The sequence below is a fragment of the Melanotaenia boesemani genome, chromosome 19, assembly GCF_017639745.1.
Source record: "Melanotaenia boesemani isolate fMelBoe1 chromosome 19, fMelBoe1.pri, whole genome shotgun sequence".
NCBI lineage: Eukaryota > Metazoa > Chordata > Actinopteri > Atheriniformes > Melanotaeniidae > Melanotaenia > Melanotaenia boesemani.
This window is the reverse complement of record NC_055700.1, coordinates 27,991,702-28,018,924: the sequence shown is the minus strand read 5'-3', so window position 1 is coordinate 28,018,924 and position 27,223 is coordinate 27,991,702. Positions and strand designations below refer to the sequence as shown.

At 39.4% G+C, this 27,223-nt stretch overlaps 1 protein-coding gene across 1 annotated transcript; it reads right to left on the bottom strand.

The window, feature by feature from the left end:
* Positions 1 to 26,478, bottom strand: LOC121629811 (interleukin-6 receptor subunit beta-like). Its single transcript, XM_041969607.1, has 12 exons — positions 26,460 to 26,478; positions 18,714 to 18,791; positions 15,703 to 16,005; positions 15,334 to 15,481; positions 14,208 to 14,359; positions 13,926 to 14,074; positions 8,710 to 8,872; positions 7,489 to 7,568; positions 6,719 to 6,971; positions 4,315 to 4,494; positions 3,868 to 3,969; positions 1 to 5 (listed from the first exon to the last, which is right to left on the bottom strand). Exons 2-12 carry the CDS (start codon positions 18,781 to 18,783, stop codon positions 1 to 3), a joined length of 1,605 nt encoding a protein of 534 aa, XP_041825541.1. The 5' UTR covers positions 18,784 to 18,791; positions 26,460 to 26,478.
* Between the last annotated feature and the right edge of the window lie 745 nt (positions 26,479 to 27,223).

Sequence of the window (27,223 nt, the reverse complement as noted above, 5' to 3'; positions counted from 1 at the left end):
TCAAGCTGAACACACAAAATTGAAAAAGAGAGGTTTCAAGCATGTATTTTCATCCTCCTATAAACTAGGTCATAAGAGAGGGGTCGCTATATTAATATCGAGCACACTTAATTACGAACATATCTCAGAACTACAGGACGATGAGGGCCGATTTATAAAGATAACAGGAAAGATAGAGGGATTCAAAATAACTTTTATAAATGTCTATATTCCCCCGGGTAGTAATTGGCAACTTTATAGACAAATATTTGACCAAATGGTAAATTCCCAAGGGGTTGTGATCTGTGGCGGAGATTTCAATATCAGGTTGAACCCTAACCTAGATGCATCAGGAACGCCCCAACAAGAAACCCCATTAATTAAGAAGGTGAAATCCTTAATGACAGAGCTGGGCATAATAGACGTCTGGAGGGAGCTATATGCCAAAGGCAGAGATTATACACATTATTCTTATGCACATTCTGTCTATTCCAGAATAGATTACTTCTTTATGTTTAGTTCTGACAGGTTTAGAATAAGAGAGTGTAATATTAAGACTGTGGACCTTTCAGACCACAGCCCAATCTCTATAACCATAAATTTGGAAAAAAAATTAGGAGGGTATTATGGAAACTAAATGCAAACATACTAAATGATAAAAAAATAAATGAGGGATTAAAGAAAGAAATTAAAGACTTTCTAGAATTTAACGACTCAGGTGAAGTGTCCCAGATAATTCTATGGGACACGTTGAAAGCAGTAATGAGGGGGAAAATTATATCGATAACCTCTCATTTAAAGAAACTAAAGGGACAACGATTGGCCGACCTTCAGGGAAGACTAAACCGACTACAGTTAATTGATAGTAATAAAGTAAATTTGAAGGTAAACGAAGAAATTAAGAAAATACGAGGTGAAATTGACGACATTTATACCCAAGACATTCAGAAAAAATAGTCTTCTTGAAACAAAAATATTATGAAATTGGCGGCAAATCAGCGAAACTATTAGCATATAAATTACGTAAACAGAGAGTAGAAAATACTATTTACAAAATAAAAAACCCACAGACCAGGGCTGTGGAAAGTAAACTGGAGAAAATCCAGGAGAGTTTTGAGCTATTCTATCAGGCTCTATACTCACAACCTCAGGCGCCGAATGAGGCTCAGATTGAAACCTTTCTAAAATCATTAGATCTACCTGTGCTGACAAGCTCACAAGGTGAGAAATTAGTGCAACCAATAACAACCAGGGAACTACAATTGGCGATCTTTAAATTAAAGGTGGGAAAGTCTCCAGGTGCTGATGGTTATACCGCAGAGTGGTATAGAGCCCTAAAGGAAGAACTCTCCCCTCTTTTATTAAACACGTTTAACTGCATTATACAAAAAGGTGAAATCCCCCCCTCATGGAGAGACGCAATTATTTCGGTTATCCCTAAAGAGGGCAAAGACAAACAAGATTGCAGCAACTACAGACCCATTAGCGTCCTTAACCTAGATTATAAATTGTTCACATCGATACTAGCGCATAGATTAGAAAAGGTTTTACCTGACCTGATACACTTAGACCAAACTGGTTTTATTCAACAAAGACAAACGCTAGACAATATCAGGAGATCACTACATGTAATAGGACAAACAGCAAAAGATAAAACCAAGTCTATGATTGTGGGATTAGATGCCGAGAAGGCGTTCGACTCAGTCAGATGGCTATTTCTCTACAAAGTACTGGAAAAAATTTGGATTTAAAGACAATTTTATATCATTAATAAAGTCTCTGTACCATAAACCAAGAGCCCGTATAAAGATAAATGGGGGCCTCTCTGACTGTTTTATCCTGGAGAGCGGAACACGGCAGGGCTGCCCAATCTCTCCCTGATTTGCATAGATGGAACCTTGTCCCCTTCCTTAACTTAAATTCAAGGATAAATGCAGTAAAAATGAATATCCTCCCGAGATTATTATATTTATTTAGGACCTTACCAGTGGAAGTGAGTGAAATCCAACTTGGGGAATGGGATAAATGGATATCAGGTTTCATATGGCAGGGAAAGAGACCTAGAGTCCGCTTCTGTCTTGCAATTAAAAAAAAGAAGTGGAGGAGCAACACTCCCATGCTTAAGATATTACTACTATGCTGCACAACTAATTCCCTTGTTACACTGGTGCAATCAAGAATACGTAGCTAATTGGAAGATGTTGGAATTTGGGGTGACTTCTAATTTCCCATTACAGGCTGCAATCGCAGATAAAGGGCTTGCAGACCAACTGACAGGCCTGAATCCATGGATAAACCACACTCTAGAAATATGGCACAAAGTGGTCAAAACATGTGGAATTGGTAATATGCTGAAAATCTTTAGGTGGTGCGCATACGACACAGACTTCCAACCAAATAAAAACGACAGAAGATTTAAATCTTTGATAAGTAAAGGACTAACGACATACCTCTCATTTACACACAAAAACACACTACAGAGTTTTCAGTCCTTACAAACCAAACATGACTTGCAACAGAGACTTTTTCAGGTTCCTCCAGATGCGAACTTATTTTAACAAACATTGCAAAAGTATAAATTTAACATCAAATGAATCCAATTTCTTCAAAATCCTAAAACTTGCCTATAGCTCAACTATAAATAAAGGTATTTCAAGGTTATACAAGGCTCTGCTTCATGCCAGAAAAGATGACACTCTACATATAAAGAAAAAGTGGGAAAGTGAAGCAGGAATCAGCATAGGGGAGGTAGAGTGGGAGGAAATCTGTGACTTTCAGTGGACATCTACTAATTCACTGGAGTGGAGAGAACATTGCTGGAAAAATATCAGGTTCTTTAAAACTCCTCTTCAGGGTAAATACAGAAATGTGACTTCAGAGTGTTGGAGACAATGTGGTTCAGTGGAAGCTAACCATTACCATGTGTTTTGGGACTGCCCTAGACTGTACCGTTACTGGAGTGAGATTCATAAAACTCTGAATTCAGTGTTTAGGGCACAAATAACTTTTGACTTTGTAAATCTATACCATGGTCATGTAACAACTCTGGAGGGGAGGACAGACACAAAGCTGCTGCAGGCTCTTCTAGCTGCCAGTAAAAAAAAAAAATCACGAGAAGGTGGTTAAACCCAGCCCCGCCAACATTAGAGGATTGGTATGGAACGACGCTTGAAATTTTTAAAATGGAAAAAATGACATACTCTCTCAGAACTCAGAAGGATAAGTTTTACCAAATTTGGAACAAATGGATCACCTATATATCCCCCCACCAAGTGAACTTTGCGTGACTCCTCCAGAGTAGCTCCTCTCTCCATTTATGGCACAACCCATGTTTTTATTTTCCTTCTTTCTTCTCTCTTTTTCTTGTCCAGTGGAAAATGGAAAAACTGTAGGCACCCTAGTTCATATGTTTTATTTTATGATTAAATGTATGTACAAAAAAAGTATAAAAACTGAAAGGGATTTAGATAGAACTTTTAGAAGAATACTGTATTGTTTTGTTATTTGTATCCTTTTCCAATAAATAAAAAATAATAATAAAAAAAATATTACTGGTACTTTTAGTGTCATTCTGTTGTGGAAATTCAATGCAATTATTCCATTAAAAAATATTGATAAAAACTTGTAAGAATTTGGGAGAGTGAACTTTTAAAGGTGTTACATTAAAAAATAATAATCTCACCAACAAACAACTCTGGTTAAACGCTGCAGAAATTTTTTATACATGATACAAACATGAGAATTAGTTCTTTAACAGAGTGGTGTTTGTAATTGGAAAACAACACTACAATAGAAATTGCAAATAACAATAATAATTGTTTATTTATTTATTTTTTTTAAAACCAGACAATGGACAGTTAAACAGAGTCGCTGAGGAAGATCTCTTACCTCCTTCTTCCAGAAAGGCTTGTAGTCGAGCTGGTTTCCTGACCCATCGGGAGCGTATGGGATACACGGACACGTTGTAGCAAACAAAACGCTCCAGCTCTCCTGGATTTAACATAATCACACGTTAAAAGTTAGTTTAGTATTAAATGTTAGTCTGTAAAGACTGACAATAGGAAATGTCCAACTAAAGAGTTAAAACCAAACAGACAGAAACAGATTACTGTCCACATTTAACTGCTCCTGTTCAGATCAGATTTACTATCAGCTCATATTTCCCATCAAATGGGAATAATTTATGTTCTGTTTGGAATCAAATATGGGATGATTAGATTAGGAAATCACTATATTCTGGTTTTATTTACATTTTATACAGCCTCCCAACTTATTAGGAGTCGGATTGAATTCCAAATTTAAGTGTTTCCTAATTCCTCAGAAGAAAGAAATCACCTTTAATTGTAGTTTGTCGGACTGATCCAGCTTCTCTCTGCCAGTTTGGCCACATTGTTCCATCATCCTTGATCCACTCGATCACATATTCTGATACAGTCGTGTTATTTGCCAGTTTCCACTCCAGGTACAACTGACCCTCATGAGACCAGACCTTCAGGTCCTTCACTGGGGTAGGCCCTGTAAAACACCCACATATATATAAATACATGTAATCCTAACTACAGATATATTATCATTAATGGCAAACTTCTGATAAATGATGGAGTTATCAGATACGTCAAGTGATCATGTAGACAGCAAAATCTGATTATTCTTTATCCAATAATAAGCACATTTACAGATTAACAAGTGTGTTGATCTGATTTTTCATAATCAGATAACTGTCATTGAGCCCGTTTACATGCACACCCAAATCCAGTAGCTGGGAGTAATCAGATTATTGCAGTAATCTGATCTGATGTGTCTACATGCACTTCTTCAACGAAATATTTGAAAAGCCCTCATCTACATTTTTGTCTATGATCTTTCAGAGTACGTCCTTTTAGTGACGTAACTTCCGTTTTTTTTTTTAAAAAACATCCGGTCTTTGAGCATGTTTACATGCAAACCAAAAATTCCATCATTATCTGTCAAATATGAACCAGGGTTGTCAGAATATCACATTTCAGAGTGATTGATGCGTTAATTAGATTACAGTAATCTGATTACTCCTAGATATCTGTCATGGTCATGTGAACAGGCTCCTTCAATTATCGGATTTCTTTGGGAAGAAATTCGATGGACAGAAAAACAGAGTGCGCTCCAGATGTCTTATTTCTGTGAATAAATGGCGTCATCACCAACCAAAACTCTTGTTTGGGGTTCCTGCTGCATCAATTCTGCAAAAATGGATGCCTCCGAAACAGAAAGTTTGTGAGTATCTACAATTATAAATAAATATAAAACTAGAAAATGATAAACCAATTGTAAAAAATTACACTATAAGAACACCAGCCAGTTTTAATAAAACAGCTGATTGACCACATATTGCCACAACATTTAGTAACAACTCCACCTTTACAACGTAATTATCAATAACAGCAGGTCGCTGGTATTTACACTAGAAACTAGGGCTGGGTCTTATCACCTAAAAATAAAACCTCAGATTTTTTCAAACCAAAACCGATATCCAATTTTAATAGATTTTTTTTCCTTTTCTTTCTAACATATTAAACTTACTAAAAACATATTTTATATGAATAAATGACCGATAAACGGCCTCATATCTTGCATAGAGAGATGCAACACAACTGCATCCGTGACCTCTTTCCACCTGATCCTTATCCTACGGGATCCACTACGGAAAAATTCCCCTGATGTAGGTTGTCTCTTAACGAGGGTTTGTGGGCTGAAGTTGTCTTCTTCGTAGAGAGCAGAATTTCTCACTGCAGTTATTCGATTTATCGATTTTATTGATTAATGGCCCAGCCCTACAGGAAACCGAATGGACAAAACATATAAGAAGTTAAGCAGACAGCAATGATCTACAGGGAATCTCGGGATTCTCTGTAAGTTACGAGTTCTCCGATCAGAAAAACAAGGTCACTTCCTCATTTCCGAGAAAAATTCCATCGGAAGACGACCTTAGAGACACCTGGAAAGCACTAGTAGACCAGGGCAGGACCTTCAGTTAGCAACCATAAACACCATTTCTCATTCCTAACCCCTCATTTCCTGCGGTTTTGTTCCGACCTTCGTGGAGCGTCAATCCACACCGAGACCGTGTCAGGTGTGGAGCGCCTGCAAGTGCAGTCCGCCTAGCTGGATCCGCCAGATCAAGAAATCACAGAAGTGGAGAATCTTTTGAATCTTGAGATTCTCCACTTCCAGGATAAAAGTCTTTTCATTCATGATAAATGAAAAAAATACAGATTCCCTGACAAGTTGATGACGTTTACGTGGTTCAAACTGTTGACTAAAATGGCCGTGAATAGCTGCGAAGGCCGCGGTGCACCCGGTGGAAATGAGGGGTTACTCTCGTCTCACTTTTCTGCAGTCCACTAGCTAGTAAACGCTCCTAATAACTATTATCTACACTCATAGTCCACCTTATCAGGCCCACTTTGATAGCACCGGGTTGGACCCCTTTGTCCTTACAAACTGCTTTAATTCTTCAGTGCCATGGATTCACAAGGTGCACCGAGTTGCTGCCATGCGATTGGCTGATTAGATATTTATGTCTACAATAAAACGAACAGGTGAACCTGACAGTGGATGGTGGGTTTATGTTACTGTGTTTATGCTTCTTTGTTTACACTTTGAGCCTTCCAAATGCTACGTGTCAATGACTAAATGTTTATGCACCAGATATTACATCCACTGGTTAAGATCATAGCACCTTACAGTCACCATGAATACCTACTGTTTGATTTAGCAGGGATGCCCAAGTACGCCTTAGGAGATGTCCCCACAGAATTATTTGCAGTGACAGCAACTAATACAGACTCATTGTCAGCCAGGGAGATCTCTTTAAGTTCATTGACTCTTCTGTGACTGGAGCGGCTGTCTTCCTCGGACCTGTTGACTGGGATACTCTCCAGTTCAGGATTTCCATGCTTGTGGTATAGAATGGATATGTCAAATCCTCTTATATTCCCATTCGCTCTTTGAGGATCCTGACAGAAAAATATAAACACAAAGTATGTTATCTGTCCATTTAAGAAGTACAACACCCCCAGGCAAACAGATACACTATGTGGACGTAAAGGGGTTCCTTCAAAAGCTATCAAACACATCTTACGTATGCTTTTATAGCAGAGTCTATGAATGCACGTGATGCATCATTTTGTGAGGGCAATGATTACATTTCCAGCATACTGTCCTTTCTATGTTATCTAGAATAGATACAGTTAAGTCAACAGGTATTCCAATCCTGGAACACGACTGGTGTGGATAGAAAAAGGTGTAGACTTTTTCTAAAGGGTGAACCTTTTATTTTTGAAGTAAAGGATCCAGCTCACATGACAAAGTGATTGCTGGTTTTGGGGCTTAACTCACCGGATAATTTAAGAGCTGTCTGTAATTCCACATGAATGACTTTCAAAATGGCTTTTTTGAGGTTTCATTCAAACCAGCACTGTAACATGAGTGTCCTTCTGATTTCAAGTTGAACTGTTTTATGTGGAAATTTACCTTCGCAATCAACTTCACTTGTCGTTTATTTGGGCCACTCTCAACAATGGTGCTCCATAAATCCGGTTTACTTGATGGTACTTGAAAAAAGAACAAAGAGAGCGATCTTTATTGGACAAACGTGCAGGCTGACCAGGTCACGACTGTGAATCTGCATTTATTAAATGTCTGCTGTTGTACAGAACATCACGCAATGACGCTGCACAAGTTGGTGTTTTTGACTGAGGTCACGGCTTATCCCTCATATCCTGTTAAAGAAAAGTCACGTTGGCACCGACAACCACAAGATTCGTAGTTTGAACTTTAAACTCCAATAAAAACATGAAAGAATGTCTGTTTCACTTATAAAATATTTTTTCATGAAAATGTTGTATCATGAGTTAATTCATTAACCCTTTAGATGCCGGCTTTGATTGCATTTACCACTGGTGGCTTTTCTTTAAAAAATACATTATAATAAAACAAATTAGACTTTAATGATTATTACTATAACAAATAAATAAGATTAATTCATTGCAGTACTTCAGGCATTTTGGGCCTGAAAACTAGCAGATTTGTTTGCTATAGACACATTAAATTAAATCAAAGTGGAAACAAATTTTGCTTGTAAATTTCTCTTTTCTCTGCAGGAACCCGAGTGATCTTTTACAACAAATAAGATTCCTTGTGTCATGGCTGCAAACTTGTTGAAACTAAAATGACTTTGATGTGAAGTCAGTCAGGATGGTTGAGGTGAAAAATATTTTCCAGGAGTGTGTCTGTGTGTGGTAAAAGTAGACAGAGAAAGACATAATATCAATATTTTTCATTTCTTGCCAACAAACAACAGAGGAATGTTCAGGATTGCAGCCCACTGGGAGAAAAAATATTTTTAAAAAAGGGAAACATGCTCTGATATGGATAGTTTGGACTGCTACTGGCATGTTCATGACAAAATGTGTGTGTGCATGTAGCCTAATTATCTAATGATACAAACACGCAGACACACACACACACTTATTTTGTCATGAACATGCCAGCAACAGTCCTGAAATCTTGTCCCAGAGTGAGATAAACATCTCACACTGTCAAAATGCAGCACGGGAAATTTCATTGCTATGGAACAATCTCAGCATTATTTTAATGAATGCGCTTCACAAAGTTCCCCAAGAGGGAATCAACATGCAATACATAAATAAATAAATCCTTTTATTTATCTGAAACACTGGCCATAATACTCACTATCTTCTGGGGTTCTTTTGGTCATATTGGTGCTCCAGTTGCTCCAGTACCCGCAGTCGTTCCCATTCATTTTGCCGCGTAGCTGAATGACATAATCTGTGTAAGGGTGGAGGTCCTGGAGTCTGAAGGACTTTATAGGAGAGACAATGTCTGCAAGAGGAACCTGTAAAATATAAACCACATCGATCTGTGACTCTCATACACAGGTTTTAAAGTAAAAAACATCCTGAGCCTGAACTTTTTTGCGGGGAGCGGAGGTGCAGTGGATCTGATGCATACACACTACAGGCAAACAGCTTTTTGGCTTTGTGCTTGGCACAAGATGACCTGCAGTTTAAATGGGAATTTTAGAAAGTAAAGGCAATAATGTTATGAGGACATGTGAAACTCAGTCAGACTAATTCATTTAATTTATTCATTAAGCAATCATGTAATTAGTAAAGGGCCATTTATATATAAAAAAAGAGAGCAAAAGTGAACTGTATGTAATTTTAAATTGCAACATTTCCATCGTTTTTTTTTTTTTTCAAAACAAACGATATCAAATTCGATTATAGAAAATACAAAATAAACAAATGCAATTTAATACACTAAACTACAAGTCAGTTCAATTAAAGGTCCCATATTATACACTTTATTCCCAATCTGAGACCATTCATTAATATCTAAATGAAATATTTCCGCCATGGTATGGACAAATCGACCCTCAGTTTGAGTGCAGCGGCTTCTCTTCACCTCCCTCTTTTTAGCAGCTTCAGAAATGTGCCGTTTATGGTGGGCGGAACCCTGGTGGAGCAGCTCAGCTGTTGGCTCCGCCCATCGCATCGCCCGTCATGAGGTGATTGACAGGTTAGGCCTTAGCGGTTACTAGACGCTGATTACAGCGTAGTGAAGGATAAACAAACACCGGAACCCATTCCTGAAGAAGTTCGAGCAAGAAGACAAACAGTACTGCTCTTACCTCTCCAGCTGTGTCACGGACAGTTGGTATTGAACCTGGCTTCAGCTTCAAACGGTTGGCGAAGCCTGCTTTCCATGCCCCCATGTTGTGGAAACAGTCCTCTTTGAAATGCTGGCCACAGACATGCAAAACCTTTGGAAGTTTTCCGGGTACATTTCCTCCAAAAATAAAATTAATCCACTCAGTCCTCGTGGGTTCAGTGGATGGAAGTAAAAAAACGTTTTCGTGTTCATTTATGCAGCCACAAACAGAACAGTGCTTCTGTCGCTTAGCCATGTCCGCTAACGAGGGTTGCCGAAGAGGGAAAAACACTGGGCGCTAGGTGATTTTTAGAGGGCGGGCTTTGAGAGCCGGTAGACGGGTCCATCGCTCTGTGGGGAGTGGTTATTGTCCCTTATGACGTCATAACGTACACGCTTTCAAACAAGCTCATTTCAGCGCTTACTTCCCTAGAGGTGGAGCAGGGGGGAGAGAGAGCGCCTGAAAGAGTTTCACACTTACGGGTCTCCTACACATGCGGGGGGACCAGTATGACTGTTCCAAAACCATTAAAAAGTGAATTTTGCATAATATGGGACCTTTAACAACAACAGCAACAAAAAGGTTAAAGTGCTCCAAGACCTGATTAAACTGTATATGAATTTCCCAAATTTCCCTGAGGGCTCTCCAAAGGGATTAATAAAGTATTTCTATTCTAAATGAATAGAAAATAAATACAGTTTACTTCAGAAACTGAGAACTACTAAATTGAAGCCTACAGTGCAATCCCCACAGCTCATTGACACTTTTTTCCTGTTTTATTTCTCCTTTCTTTTTTGGTTGGGATTTGACTCCTCTGCTCTCCTTTTTAACATGGATCAGTCACCGGGGCCGCTACGTCAGCTGTGGCTGTTGCTCCCGGCAAACAACTTGTATGTTGGAGCGCAAACTGCTGCTGGGTTCTCCTTCGTGGTGTAAGAACTTTTTTGCCACTAGTTGCAGACACCAGCTTCTTTAAGCACAACACAGAAACAGGTAGGCCTACCTGGCTCTCTTAGTTTCTGGCAGCAGCTTGTCGCCTCCACCCCTTCTTCTATCCATACCCAGCGCCATTTGGTTCTAAGGCCGTTGTCAATTAGGACGTCTTTCCCTGGTTACATGAATGTACGCTCCATTTTTTTAAAATCTGATTTTGGTAAAACAACCGTCAACTTGGATGCTGCGTTCAAGACCACTCGGAGATAACGTTCATGCTACAGGTTAACTTGGCGGAGAAAAACGAAGTGTGGTATATTGTCACTATTTGCTGAACACTGAAAACATGCAGCAGTAAGTTCTGCTTATTTTCCAAGATGAATATATTTGTAATTTCCGACTTTAACACTGTTTATTGTTTTATATTCTACAATTCAGAGTCAATTCAGAGTCTCAACCACTATAACCATAGTTTTTTTTTTTTTCTTGAATCATAGTGAAAAGCCGGAGAGCCGGCACGGTGCCAAAATACTTTAAGCCCTGCTTACAAAACCAGACAGAAAACACACTGACCAAAGGAGGGAAAACACAAAGAAGGGATGAACTGAATATCACGGTCAAGGTCTGAACTTGTGGATGGATTAAATGATGAGGCTGGATAATTCTGTGCGGAGCTGGTACTGAAAAACTTGCCTGCCTTTTTCAGGAGGGATGAGAATCAAAAATCAGAATCATGTGCCACTGAGCTTATCAATACCTACATGCATGCCGACAGGTGCTGGCCAGCTCCCTGACTAGAAATAAACAATGTCTGACATGTGGGTCTGTTTATTCCCGGAAAAGGCAATCCAGAGAGTGGCTACCCTATCCAGAGCGCGTCTACCCGATCCGGAGCGCGGCTACCCGATCCGGAGCGCGGCTACCCGATCCGGAGCACAGCTACCTGATCCAGAGAGCGGCTACGCGATCCTGCACTCAGCTACACTAACCAGATTGTGGCTCCACAAACCAAAGTGCGGCTACGCGATCCAGAGAGCGGCTACCCGATCCGGAGCGCGGCTACCCGATCCAGAGCGTGGCTACCCGATCCGGAATGCGGCTACCCGATCCAGAGCGCAGCTACCCAATCCAGAGCGCGGCTACCTGATCCAGAGAGCGGCTACGCGATCCTGCACTCAGCTACACTAACCAGATCGTGGCTGCACAAACCAAAGCGCGGCTACGCAATCCAGAGAGCGGCTACCCGATCCGGAGCACAGCTACCCGATCCAGAGCGCGGCTACCTGATCCAGAGAGCGGCTACGCGATCCTGCACTCAGCTACACTAACCAGATCGTGGCTGCACAAACCAAAGCGCAGCTACGCGATCCAGAGAGCGGCTACCCGATCCGGAGCGCGGCTACGCGATCCAGAGCACTGCTACCCAATCCGGAGCGCGGCTACCCGATCCGGAGAACGGCTACCCGATCCAGAGAGCGGCCACCCGATCCGGAGCATGGCTACCCGATCCGGAGCGCGGCTACCCGATCCGGAGCGCAGCTACCCGATCCAGAGAGCGGCTACCCGATCCAGAGCGTGGCTACCCGATCCAGAGAGCGGCTAAGCGATCCTGCACTCAGCTACACTAACCAGATCGTGGCTCCACAAACCAAAGCGCGGCTACCCGATCCAGAGCGTGGCTACCCGATCCAGAGCGCGGCTACCCGATCCAGAGCGTGGCTACCCGATCCGGAGCGCGGCTACCCGATCCAGAGCGCGGCTACCTGATCCAGAGAGCGGCTACGCGATCCTGCACTCAGCTACACTAACCAGATCGTGGCTGCACAAACCAAAGCGCAGCTACGCGATCCAGAGAGCGGCTACCCGATCCGGAGCGCGGCTACGCGATCCAGAGCACTGCTACCCAATCCGGAGCGCGGCTACCCGATCCGGAGAACGGCTACCCGATCCAGAGAGCGGCCACCCGATCCGGAGCATGGCTACCCGATCCGGAGCGCGGCTACCCGATCCGGAGCGCAGCTACCCGATCCAGAGAGCGGCTACCCGATCCAGAGCGTGGCTACCCGATCCAGAGAGCGGCTAAGCGATCCTGCACTCAGCTACACTAACCAGATCGTGGCTCCACAAACCAAAGCGCGGCTACAAGAAATCCATTCTAAGAGTGAAGTGCTGAGACAGTCGTGGTGGGCAGGGGCGTATCATCACAATGTTTCTGTGTATGTATCGGTCTCAATACAGAGAGAAAAGGAGAAAGGACGTGTAGCAGTATAATTAAAACAAAAACGGCATCATACTGTTTAGTTGTTTAATAAAACAAAGTATAAACCTGTGCTAATGGAAAGGTCTAAAGGCAGACGGGTTCCACTCCAATATAACTGTAGGGGAAACACTGTTATGAGAAGCATTCAGGAGCCAGTTACTGGAGTTATGCATCCTGGTCCTGTTCCAGGATTCACCTGGTGAATCTGTTTCTGGTTAACGTGGCAGTACTTCAAATACAGGGTCAGTGTTTGTTTTACTGCATTCTTGGTTGACTTCATCAAACATCTACAGTATTTATATTAAGTGATGTATTATTTTCCCTTTTTTTTTTTTTTTAATATTTACTTTTTATTGAAGAAATGCAATCTACAATTTGAAAACAGATCCACTTCTCTCACAATTTTTAAAATATATAAAAAAAAAAAAAAAAAAAGAAAAACAAGTAAATAAAAGTTTACAAACAGGAACAATTGGCATGAGGAGGCACTATTCTAATTCACATCATATCGTTGTTAGTATTCTCTCTATGGCATTATTTTCCCTTTTTAAGACCAGATCTGTAGTTTTGGCATCCAGATGAGTTTAAAGATGTTATTGACCTGGATAATTCTCTTTACATAGTTTGTGTGGAGTTGACACTTATCAAGATATTAAATAGACAGTTTCTTCTGACAGCATAAATCTGAGTTACATATTTGATTCCTCATAAAAAAATGGGTCAGAATCAAGGAGAATTGATAAAGAACCAGATTAATAGGCAGAATTCATAACGGCACTGATTTCAATAACATCTCTTATCAATATCATCTCCGTCCCTCTTTTTCAGGTTTTTTTCACTTTAAATACTCAAATAAATGCTGAAGCATTACAACAAATTTAACCGGCAGCTGAAGGATTAAATGTTAAAGGTTGCTGGGCTTTGGCAGCTTTTGTAATGTAAAAATAACACATATGTTTACAAACAGACTACATGTACATGCTAAATAAAGTGTGAGAAAACTGGGGGATTTGTGACCCAGTGGGTCTCAGACATACTTACGTAGGTCCACATGTGAGATCCACTTGTGCAGTATCGAATTTGACAAGTAATCGAGTAAACATTAAGAGAATGGGTCCAGTTTATGAGAAGAGAGGAAGGAAACTCCTTCTCTGAAATGACTTTCACTTCTGATGGAGGGTTTGGTTTCACTGCAACACATGAAGCAGGCAGTCAGCACCGATGAAGGGTTGGCATGTCACACTTTGGTCCACTGAGTCAGTTGAAAGCACAAGCAAACGGCTGTACTGCTGATTACTATTCATACTCAATAGTTTTACTCACCAATGCAGTTAGATTCGATTTTCAGAAGCTCAGATGAAACCATCCCCAGATCATTACGCGCTTCCACCCAAATGTCCAGCAACATAAAATCGGGGAAGGTGCTCAGAGACAGTTGGGCTTTGGTGTTTGGTGTTGAGGTACTCTTCTTATCACTGTGAACAAGACATTTAAAAACACATCAAATGTTACACAGTGGTGCATACATACACTGCCTACGCTTTAAATTATCCCTGTGTTGATAGAATGATATTCAATCCAATAATCTCATGCATGAGCTAAACACAGCTACACCGACCTGATGTGGTTCCTGCTCATCACTCTCTATGCTCTTTTTAACTTTTAATGCTTCAGCTGCTCCGGTGTCACAACCATCTCTTTATTCTGTGTGGTTTTAATATTAAACTGATATCTGATATCTCCTCCACCGATCAGCATGTGAACATGGTGGAGGGATTTGAAAGCTGAAGGCTGTGTTGTTGGGAGGGATTAGCCTCTGGTAGGGTACCCTACCCGAATTACGGATGTCACTATTACTTGATTTAACAACTAATTGTGCTATTAAATACTATGATTAAGTAATTGTAAAGATTCCCCACTTTCCAGGAACAAGCGTGTGATCAGATGAAGAAGAAAAACAAAGATAAACGTGTGTGTTCCCGCTTGTGTTGCTTTGTTTTTGTTCCATGTTTTCATGGGAAAGTCTGGTGGAGGAAAAAAAACAGTTTGCATCATTTTTACTTTGTACAGATTTGATAATCTTAAAACTTAAAAAAAAAATATTTAATATATGAAAATATATATATATATATATGTAGGTCTATATATATATATATATATATATATATATATATATATATATAGTTAGACCTATATATAAATATCGACATCGGCAAATATCGGTTATCGGCCATAACACCAATATTAATATCGGATATCGGTATCGGCCAAAATTTTCATATCGGTGCATCCCTAATTTGATTTATCGCAGATCATTTTGTCATCGCAACTTTCAACAGTTTTATCGCAAATCGCATCTTTTCCTGAAGTAACTTCATGATGCTGCAATGAACCAAAGCAGATACGTTTCCAGAATCTACGATGCGAAACCCTGCAGAGGTATACTCACTTGCCATATGTAGCTATCAGCATGTATGTTGTAGGAACGTCTTTGGTTTGACGTCCGGTGACCTCCCATTCACAAGTGATGATTGGAGAGATGGAGGACTTCTCCTGAAATGCTTTACACGACAGATTCTCCGGCTTCCCTGGACGATCTGACATAAGGACAAACACACAGACATCTTCTTAACTTTTGTCTCCAACACATGTAAACTCATTTTTGTTTAACTACTTCTACTGTACAGTCTTTTTTATTTTTAATAAAAAAGTCAAAAACATCATCTGGCCAGCATCCTGCTTCAAAACTTGCCTGAAGTCAAATATCTAAATAAAAATGACCATTTAATTCGGTGTTAAAGTTTTAGGTTAGACTTACAGCCGGTTCTAAGCCATATTCCTTGAATGAATTTGCCTTCATACCAGATGACCTGGTGGGGCCTCTTTAGTTGACATATCAACCATTCAGCTTTTTCACTTCTGACGGGGAAAGTGACACTAAGTGTTCTGTTGATCTTCTTGTAGTGTTCCTCAGGTATGTTAGTATTAGACAGCCGCCAGTAGAGATCATCCACAGTGATTTCATCTGTGTCAACGATCGTGCACGTAGCTGTGAAGTTTGTCCCGATCTCCAGCACTGGACTCTGTGGAGTAACCACCAGGTGGCTGACATGTCCTGAAGCTTAACACAAAAACATGGAGAAAAAAAGCCTTTAATCTTCAAATTCAACCAACACATCAGCAAAGATCATTTCCATGAGTTACTGTAGCAGCTGTTCTGTTTTCTCAGAGCATGTGCTGACAAGTTAGTCCAGACTTCCTCCAAGGTCCCTGTTCACACTGTTTATTAGGGCTGGGCAATTAATCAAATTTTAATCGCAATTACGATCTGGGTTTTGAACGATCATAAAAATGAAATGGTCCGATTATTTTTTGTCCTTGGATTTGTGCTGTTTTCAAATCGAGCGCAGCTGTCATTGCAGTGCTTTGCTGCAGACTTGTCCCACTGCTGCAGACTCCTCCTACTGCTGCAGACTCCTCCCACTGCCACTTTAGTTTTATTCAGAACGAGTTGCAGACACCTGGACACACGGGAGGCGGCTTTGCTCCTTCTCCATCATTTTCTATGTAAACTTGCACGAGGAAGCGAAAATCGCTGCCCTCCTCCAGCCAAGCGACAGGCGACAGTCGTGCATGTAAAATGTTGCGTTCGTGCAAGCAGACGTGCACACGGGGGCTTGCGACGCAACACAAAAAAATAGAAAAATGTCCAATTTTTGTAAGTCGCAACTAAATAATCCACCAGCTCCCAGAGTCACAGAGAGACAAACGTTATAAACAGAACTTTTTTCTCAGTTAACACAGTGAACAATCCGGGATTTAAGAAACTCATCAACACTTTGGACAAACGGCATCACTGCCATCTCACCACCATGTTAGTGGACTGTCTCTTTCTTCCCTGTATGATGAGTGTAGGGAGGGTGTTGTGAAAGACGTGGTGACAGTCCGATGTTTCGCCACCGCTACGGACCTGTGGTAAAGCCGCACCAGAGCCGTATAGAAATGTCGCGCTACATTTTATTGACGCGGATTTCAACATGAAAACGAAATGTCTCCAGACTATTTTTTTCCAGATCACACCAGGCGGAACAAAGCTGCTGGTCTGAGACAAACAATAGCTATGGGGACCTGGTGGAAAGAAGTCGGTATTACCACAGTAAACTAAACACTTCAAATGTCCCCCCCCCCCACCTCTTATCTATAATCGTGTGAAATAATCGAGATCTCAATTTCAATCAAAATAATCGTGATTATCATTTTTCCCATAATCGAGCAGCCCTAAGTTGAGGAAAAGGATCTGGTGAGAATGTTTCAATGCACACGTATGTTCAGTCTACTACACTGATGATTTTAGGAAGAACACAAATAGAAGTAAATCCTGTCTTAACTGCAACTTGCTTCCAAATTAATCAAATGAATAAAAATGGTTTAATTTTACCTCAAAAAATATAACATTAGGACATGATCTTCAATATCCGCCATTTACACAACTAAAAAAAAAGTTAGGGATATTTATCTTTTCATATGTCAGAATGAACCTAAAATCCACTGTAACCTTTACAGATGGACTTAATTTGACTTTCTTTAAACTTTAACACACATATACACAGCGTTTACGTATTTATTGCACAACATGATGATTAACTGCGAAAAAATAAATAAATAAATAAAAACCCAGACCACACCTAACACAGGACAAGTTGCTGACATGTTGATATTTTATGTTGGGTATACCCAACACTGGTGGATTTTCTTTCTAATAAATACTTGTAGACGAAGGGATTGTCATCACATGACTAGGTAAATATCCTACATTTAGCATCAACTTTTACATTTAAATTTCACCTACATTTTGAATATCTCTAAAGTTTTGTGTATTTAAAAATAACAAAATACTTTGTAAATGACCAGAAGTTATTTTAACTTCCCCACAGGGGTCGCCACAGCAAATCATCCGCTTCCATCTGACCTGGTGTGGAAGTTGTAGGATGTATTTGCATGTACATTTGGCACATGTTTTATGCCGGATGCCCTTCCTGACGCAACCCTCCACATTTATCTGGGCTTGGGACTGGCCCTCAGGGACTGGCTTGTGCCCCCCTTGGAGCTGCAGATGATGGGGATTTAACCTGGGAGTCATTAACTTAACGACTGTACTTTTATTATTGTATTTTAAGGAACTGAATACCAGAAAACAACACAAACAGTGTTTGTACGAGTGTACGTAGGATTTCTTCTGACTTAAATACAAATCCAAGATACGAAGATGTATATAATCGTAGGACTCAAGAACAAATTTGTTCAAAATAAATGTTGATGAATGAGGCCTAATATCCTTTGGACAGACCAGACCAAAGTTTGGTCAGAATGCACAAAAAACCAAACACAGCAAATCAGCACAAACACCTCAAACCACCTGTCAGCACGGTGGTGGGAGGATGATGATACGGACACCTGCTGTCACCGAGTGGACTTCGGGTTAGAAAAGTAAATAAGCAGAACATAAATTAATTCTATAAACTATCGCGGCAAAGACAACAGGCCCAAAATTCCTCCGCAATTATTTTTTTTCTTCGATTGCAGACTACTCTTACACCTCATATTTGTTAATGTTAAATAAATTATTTGAAAAGTTTTTGTTGTTGATTTGAGGTTATATTATTAAACTAAATTTTATTTTGAGACTAAACTTGATTTAAAGGACTAAGTCACGGTTTTAGATTATGTTTAGATGTGTAAGAGCTGAAAACAGAGGCTGAACTTTCTTTTCCACATGACTGCATGCTTATGTACCATGACATCCTTCATTTGTTTAGAAATTTTACTGACCGTCCGCAGCGGTGAAGGCAGTGGCGAGGCAAGCAAACCCAGACAGTAGGAGCAGCCTGACGGACACCATGGTGGAGACTGCATGGGAAGAGAAGCAGTCGGTCAAAAAGGACAACAGACACACAAGTCTTGCAGTCCGAACATAGACGCAACACAAGCAGTCTCCGTCATGTTTGTATAATAACAGTATAATTTTAAGTATAAAACTCACGTCCAACTCAGTTCTAACATTTATAAGACATTTACACTATAATAAATAAAACAGTGTTAGCTAGTATTGGCAAGACAATCGAAAAAGATGTAAAGTAATCGTGACGACGAATTAGCATCGTTACCACGTATCGCTGCTGTTGCGCCAAAACCTCCTATGTCCAAAATTCGTGATTTTTGTTTTCCTTCATAAATCTATGGGGCGCCAAGTGTAAAAATTCAGTATAAAAGTTGTAGCTGACACATTTTCATTATTTATCTCACTTTTCTCACATTTAGCACATTTTTCCTACATTTTCCTACATTTAACATAACTTTTAACCACATGTATAATGGTCAAATAGAACATCTAAATTTTAAATCTAAATCTAAATGCTATATGTTAAATCTAAATGTTATATGTTATATCTAAATGTTAAATCTTATATTTAAATCTTAAATGATAAATCTATATGTTGAATCTTAAATCTAAAAGTTAAATCTTATATCTAAATGTTAAATCTAAATCTAACTGTTTAAATCTAAATCTAAATGTTATGTTAAATCTAAATGTTTAAATCTAAATCTAAATGTTATATGTTATATCTAAATGTTAAATCTTATATCTAAATGTTAAATCTTATATCTAAATGTTAAATCTAAATCTAACTGTTTAAATCTAAATATAAATGTTATATGTTAAATCTAAATGTTTAAATCTAAATCTAAATGTTTAAATCTAAATCTAAATGTTTAAATCTAAATCTAAATGTTATATGTTAAATCTAAATGTTTAAATCTAAATCTAAATGTTAAATCTTATCTCTAAACGTTAAATCTTATATCTAAATCTAAATGTTTAACCTAAATGTTTCGAATATATGCTAATTAACCCCGCCCCTTTTAACCTCAACCAATACGCTAGTAGGGAAACACTCGCTCGCACACACACACACACACACACACACACACACACACGTCTTTACTGTGAATGTCTTTCTGTATTTACGAGCTGCACTTCAAAGTACGCTTCCAACCAACCACTCACACCATTATTGGTAAGATGCATATATTTATTTTTAACTTTCTAAACAACATTTTGCGGACTTTTACTGTTAGCTAGCTACGTAGAGCTCTGTAGCTAACGTCCAGGGCAAATTTATCGCTATCACTGCCGTCACATCACAAAGAAAAGTGAAGTGAACCAAGAATGCATTTCCTAATCCTTAACTGAGTAAATGTTGTAATGTCCAAAGTTTGTGTGTGTATTATTTAAAAGCCACTACCTGTACTCAGTCCATTAAGAGAAATCTTTGTTTTCTCTTTTTCAGTAGGCTCCTCTGCCATCTATCCCTTGACGAAATGGGGCTTCATCAGGCTACTTGAGCCAAAGTCAAAACATATAAAAACAAGATGTTTGCCTTTTTCTCCAGAAGCATCAGTCATTGTCATTCCCAGACCAGATTAGCTTAGGCTGGTCTTCTAGGAATTTTTCTTTTCCACATCATGGTCTAAAGATCAACAAAAGACTTGAAATGTCCGCAAAATGTTGTTTAGAAAGTTAAAAATAAATATATGCATCTTACCATTAATGGTGTGAGTGGTTGGTTGGAAGTGTACTTTGAAGTGCAGCTCGTAAATGCAGAAAGACATTCACAGTAAAGACATGTGTGTGTGTGTGTGTGTGTGAGCGAGTGTTTCCCTACTAGCGTATTGGTTGAGGTTAAAAGGGGCGGGGTTAATTAGCATATATTCGAAACATTTAGGTTAAACATTTAGATTTAGATATAAGATTTAACATTTAGATATAAGATTTAACATTTAGATATAACATATAACATTTAGATTTAGATTTAAACATTTAGATTTAGATTTAACATTTAGATTTAACATATAACATTTAGATTTAGATTTAAACAATTAGATTTAACATAACATTTAGATTTAGATTTAAACAATTAGATTTAGATTTAACATTTATATATAAGATTTAACTTTTAGATTTAAGATTCAACATATAGATTTATCATTTAAGATTTAAATATAAGATTTAACATTTAGATATAACATATAGCATTTAGATTTAACATATAGCATTTAGATTTAGATTTAAAATTTAGATGTTCTATTTGACCATTATACATGTGGTTAAAAGTTATGTTAAATGTAGGAAAATGTAGGAAAAATGTGCTAAATGTGAGAAAAGTGAGATAAATAATGAAAATGTGTCGGCTACAACTTTTATACTGAATTTTTACACTTGGCGCCCCATATAAATCAGTACTATTGGTCACCCTTTATGTCTGTCTGTTGTTTTACAAATATTTAACCAAAGATATATGATTAAAACACAATACAAAGTTGGATGACATTATGTCCAGTTATTACAAAACCATACAGTTTTTTTCATTTTTTGAAGAATGATACTTTTGGAGATAGGAGGTTTTTGCCCGACAGCAGCGCTAATTCTGCCTATTACACTGTTTCCACAATAACAAGAATTTGTTTACTTACCTAAATATATATTTAAACCATCGTCATTTAATCTTCAATTTTACAGAAAGTCAAATTTCCTTTGACCAGTTTGTATTCCGTCTGACTCAGGTCCTTGTCACTGGTTCTTAGGTAGAACCACCCACTTCCAGTTAAGTAAAATTAGTGTTAGAAAATGTTGCGAAGCTGCGGCCTTTCAGCCGATCTCACACCATCCGGATGGCTCTCGGTCGCTTCTGCTCACAGTATGTCCGGCTTCTGCTGGTTTACGTGTCTGCATCAGGGCTTAGTAAACCGTGTCTTGATTGGTCAGCAAAACTGTCAGTCAAGAGGCGTGAGCCATATCCGAGGTCTCAGTGTACTGCTCTTTCCGGTATGTCTCCGCCTCTCGCGTTACAGTAAATCGCTCACACTGCAGCCACTGAATTTACATAAATATGCGACTCAAGCTGGTGAGTCCATGCTGGGGACTGACTGGAAAAACCACCACAAAGAAGAACCGACCCTGTTAACTCAGCACAAAGATAGAAACGCGGTTAATTGCACTTTTAAGTAATCGTTTTGTTATATAAAAACAGTCTAAAGTATCCTGCCCCCTGTATGAATGTGTGATTATTTGTTGTTTTATGTTACTTGTTAAAATTAAGGGGAGTGCTACATCGTGATAAACATCCTGTTCCAACTCATATATTCATCTGGGAATAAGATATGGTTCATGAGATTTGCAAATCTCAGTTTGTATTTACATTTTACACAGCCCCAACTTTTCTGGAGTTGGTTGTATCATTTACAGAATTTAAGCTCTGTAAGAGCTTCAGCAAAAGTCTCAATTCTCAACACGTTTTAAAGACATTAGTCATTTTAGTCAGAAAGAGAATTTCTGTTGCAACTGTTGCAGCTGTTGCAGCAATAACAAACTGTAACCTGCTGAGTGTAGCACAGCGACTGTAATTCATCCTCACTGAGGAATAATGCACCATGTCACAAAGTTAAAATCATCTCCAACTGCTTTCTTGAACATGTCTGTGGATTAACTGTGCTGCCATGGCCTCCACAGTCACCAGATCCCAGTCCACTAGTGGTTCTCCAACTTTCCGAGCCATGACTCCCCTCGTTCCTTCTTACTGACCCCATATGTTGGTGTTTGCATTTGTATTGATGGCCCCAATAAAAATTCTGAATTTATTTGATAAATGCAGGCTTTTTTTTTTTTTCCAGTGATCTGGTGACAACCTGAAATTATCTTGGGACTCCATTAATTGAATACAAAAGCTGAAAACGGGCATTTTTGGCTATTATTATTTTTTTAATCATGATCTCGAGATAACAAGTTAATTTTCTTGTTATCTCCAAAGAAAGAGGACTGTTTTCTCATGATAATGGGATAATTTATTTCATTATCTCGACAAAACAAAGCCCCTGCGAACACTGACAGCCCTGCAGAGTTTCTTCAGAGACAGACTGCTGCACCCAAAGCTTAAAGGAACGTCTAGGTCTGTGATTCTCCCAGTAGACTACAAACACACTCAACAAAATCATTATAATTTATTAAAGGTCCCATATTATACACTTTATTCCCAATCTGAGACCATTCATTAATATCTAAATGAAATATTTCCGCCATGGTATGGACAAATCGACCCTCAGTTTGAGTGCAGCGGCTTCTCTTCACCTCCCTCTTTTTAGGAGCTTCAGAAATGTGCCGTTTATGGTGGGCGGAACCCTGGTGGAGCAGCTCAGCTGTTGGCTCCGCCCATCGCATCGCCCGTCATGAGGTGATTGACAGGTTAATATATTTTCAAGCTATCAGACTAATAAGGCCGAAACGATAAAATAACTGCCAGCTCTTACCTCTCCAGCTGTGTCACGGACAGTTGGTATTGAACCTGGCTTCAGCTTCAAACGGTTGGCGAAGCCTGCTTTCCATGCACCCATGTTGTGGAAACAGTCCTCTTTGAAATGCTGGCCACAGACATGCAAAACCTTTGGAAGTTTTCCGGGTACATTTCCTCCAAAAATAAAATTAATCCACTCAGTCCTCGTGGGTTCAGTGGATGGAAGTAAAAAAACGTTTTCGTGTTCATTTATGCAGCCACAAACAGAACAGTGCTTCTGTCGCTTAGCCATGTCCGCTAACGAGGGTTGCCGAAGAGGGAAAAACACTGGGCGCTAGGTGATTTTTAGAGGGCGGGCTTTGAGAGCCGGTAGACGGGTCCATCGCTTTGTGGGGAGTGGTTATTGTCCCTTATGATGTCATAACGTACACGCTTTCAAACAAGCTCATTTCAGCGCTTACTTCCCTAGAGGTGGAGCAGGGGGGAGAGAGAGCGCCTGAAAGAGTTTCACACTTACGGGTCTCCTACACATGCGGGGGGACCAGTATGACTGTTCCAAAACCATTAAAAAGTGAATTTTGCATAATATGGGACCTTTAATTTACATACTTAATATATCTTATTTTTATAATTCTTATATATTAACAAGTAGGCTTCTCGGGGGAGTTTGCATGTTCTCCCCGTGTATGCATGAGTTCCCTCCAGGCTTCCTCCCACAGTCAAAAAGACATGCATGTTAAGCTGATTTGAGTCTAAATTCTCACTGATCTGATTGAATGTTTGTCTCTCTGTGTTGGTTCTGTGATGGACCAGGAGCAGCTGCAGCTCCAGCTCCCTTGCAACGGTCTAACACAGTCGTGACGACGAATTAGCATCGTTACCACGTATGCTAACGATGCTAATTCTGCCTATTACACTGTTTCCTATGGGATAAACTTTGTGCCACTGGGGAGCGAATCTGAATTCTTTATATTTGAATTTGAATCATTCAATTTGAATCTGATTATGCCTGTTTGAATAATTGCTTTAAAAAACTGAATCCAAATCACCATATTTGATATTGAATCTTTGTTTTTTGAATGTGTATATTGGTAAAGTTGAAACTTTTGTATTTGAAAAAATTCATTCCCTAATTCATTTTCATAGTTCAGTTTCAGTTCTCTCCATTCAAATTCAGATCTGAAATACAAATTCAGATCTGAAATACAAATTCAGATCTGAAATTCAAATTCAGATCTGAAATTCAAACTTTTGTGCCACACATCCGGGACCTGACGTGAGGCAAAACTAGTCGATCGCAGATGGAATAACGTGCAGTTGTTCCCAACAGCTACAAGCAGGGGGAGGATGAGGGGAGGGTGGCGGCTGGGAGAGAGAGAGAGAGAGAGAGAGAGAGAGAGAGAAATGGAGAAACGTTAAGATCCAGGCCAGCCACTCGCTACAACGGCAGTTACTGTTGCTGCAATGGCACTTGCCGTTTCTGTAGTGGTAGTTACAGTTTCCTCAACGGTCTCAGTGGTTTGCCACTGTGGGCTGGTTGCAGACTTTTCACATTAGTGGTAACTCCTAATACAAGAAAAATATGTGTAGGTTTGCACAGATTAATCTGCACCTCAAGTGACGTACATACACCATGTAGGCTATAACGGGCCAGCTTTTTTTTTTGCATTGGTTTGGAAACATTTTAGTAATATCGCTTATTGATAAAAAAAAAAAAAAATAACGACACGTTTATTGTTAACACATAAAATATACTACATATATATGTGTATGTGTATGTATATATATATATAGTAACTTTCCAGATCTGTGCCATTTTGATATTAAATAATCAATGCAATAACCATCATGTAGGCTGAATCAAGCCCCTTCATTGTACTTCTTTCTGCGACCTTCATATGCCAGAGGAGGGCGCAACCTTGGAAGATTAAGTCCATTTTGTATTTGGGACATCATTTAGTTGTTTTGTGTGATGAAAACATGAATGGTCTGGGTGAATACTCGATTCTTATTTGGCTGTAGGGTGTCCATATGGACACCTATAAAAGAAGTTCCGGTCAAATAGCCTTATTGTTGTAAATTGTTGTTTTAACGCTAGTTGGTAACCGTGGCAACAGAAACTCGCCGGGCTGCAGACACGCCAGATCACGTCTGTGACGGCGCATCGTTGTGAAAGCAGCTTGCAGGCTTATTGGGCTCCGTCAGTCCAGGAGAAACGAGAATGGAGCAACATTCTGTCGTCCCGCAACGTCCCAACCAGCAGTGGTCAGCGTCCACAAACGTTAAATCTCCGTCCTTCAAACACCACGGTGGACATGCCAGTATCTTTATGAAATGTTGCATTTAATTTTAAATAGGTCGTCGACTGTCTTTCTGTCTCAGCAAGCAAGTAAGATCACGTATCCGTTGATCGTGACATTTCATAAAGATACTATACATATATATACATACACATACACATATATATGTAGTATATTTTATGTGTTAACAATAAACGTGTCGTTCTTTTTTTTTTTTTTTATCAATAAGCGATATTACTAAAATGTTTCCAAACCAATGCAAAAAAAAGCTGGTCCTTTATAGCTTACATGGTGTATGTACGTCACTTGAGGTGCAGATTAATCTGTGCAAACCTACACATATTTTTCTTGTATTAGGAGTTACCACTAATGTGAAAAGTCTGCAACCAGCCCACAGCAAACCGCTGAGACCGTTGAGGAAACGGTAACTACCGCTACAGAAACGGCAAGTGCCATTGTAGCGAGAGTGGCTGGCCTGGATCTTAGCGTCTCTCTCTCTCTCCCCTCCGCCACCCTCCCCTGCACAAAACTGACGTTACTCCATCTGCGATCGACTAGTTTTGCCTCATGTCAGGTCCCAGATGTGTGGCACAAAAGTTTGAATTTGAGATCTGAATTTGAATTTGAGATCTGAATTTGTATTTCAGATCTGAATTTGTATTTCAGATCTGAATTTGTATTTCAGATCTGAATTTGAATTTCAGATTTGAATTTGAATGGAGAGAACTGAAACTGAACTATGAAAATGAATTATGAAATATGGTAATTTGGATTCAGTTGGATTCAGTTTTTTAAAGCAATTATTCAAACAGGCATATTCAGATTCAAATTGAATGATTCAAATTCAAATATAAAGAATTCAGATTCGTTCCCTAGTGGCACAAAGCTTATCCCATAGTTTCCACAATAACAGGAATTTGTTTGCTTACCTAAATATATATTTAAACCATCGTCATTTAATCTTAAATCTTACAGAAAGTCAAATTTCCTTTGACCAGTTTGTATCCCATCTGACTCAGGTCCTTGTCACTGGTTCTAAGGTAGAACCACCCACTTTGCAACTTTAGACAGCACCACAGCACCGAGATGCTCTGACCAAAGTCATTAATAACATATGTTTGAATACAGACGATGGAAAAATGTCAGTCTTAGTCTTACTGGACCTCAGTGCTGCATTTGATACAGTCGACCACAATATATTACTTAACCTCTTGAACCCGAGGGTTTTTGGAGGTGTAGTTCGCCTGAACAGACCTACCCAAATTAAATCAACAATAACTCTGTAATTTTTAGGTCAATATACATAACCTTGGTCTCAATGGATAGGTAAGACCCTATGGAATATAAATCCAGGGTCAGGAACATTGTGAATGTTAATATGCCTGTGCAAATTGTGATAAACCATAGGTTAAAAATAAAAAAATTATCCAAGCCTAATTGTTTTTTTTACTCATTCTGTGCATAATGATACCACTGCATGCATTCAGCTGATGTGAGGAAAAAGTCTTTAAAAACTTTTTTTTGATGCTCGGGGCTACAGAAAGTTAAGATCATCATTAAGGCCTTTCCCTGAACTTTTCTTCATTACTGGGTGGATCATAGCAGATTTAAGGAGAGAACAGGAGTGGATCAGCGTCAGTACCTCTCTAGATGTCTGCATCGGATCATTTCTGCCTCAGCTGGTATCTTACCT

Coding starts and splice junctions, on each gene's coding strand:
- LOC121629811 (XM_041969607.1), bottom strand. CDS start 18,783: ATGGTGTCCGTCAGGCTGCTCCTACTGTCTGGGTTTGCTTGCCTCGCC. Junction 8,873..13,925: donor GATCTCACATGTGGACCTAC/GTAAGTATGTCT, acceptor TATATTTTACAG/GTTCCTCTTGCAGACATTGT. Junction 6,972..7,488: donor AAGTGAAGTTGATTGCGAAG/GTAAATTTCCAC, acceptor TTTTTCTGTCAG/GATCCTCAAAGAGCGAATGG.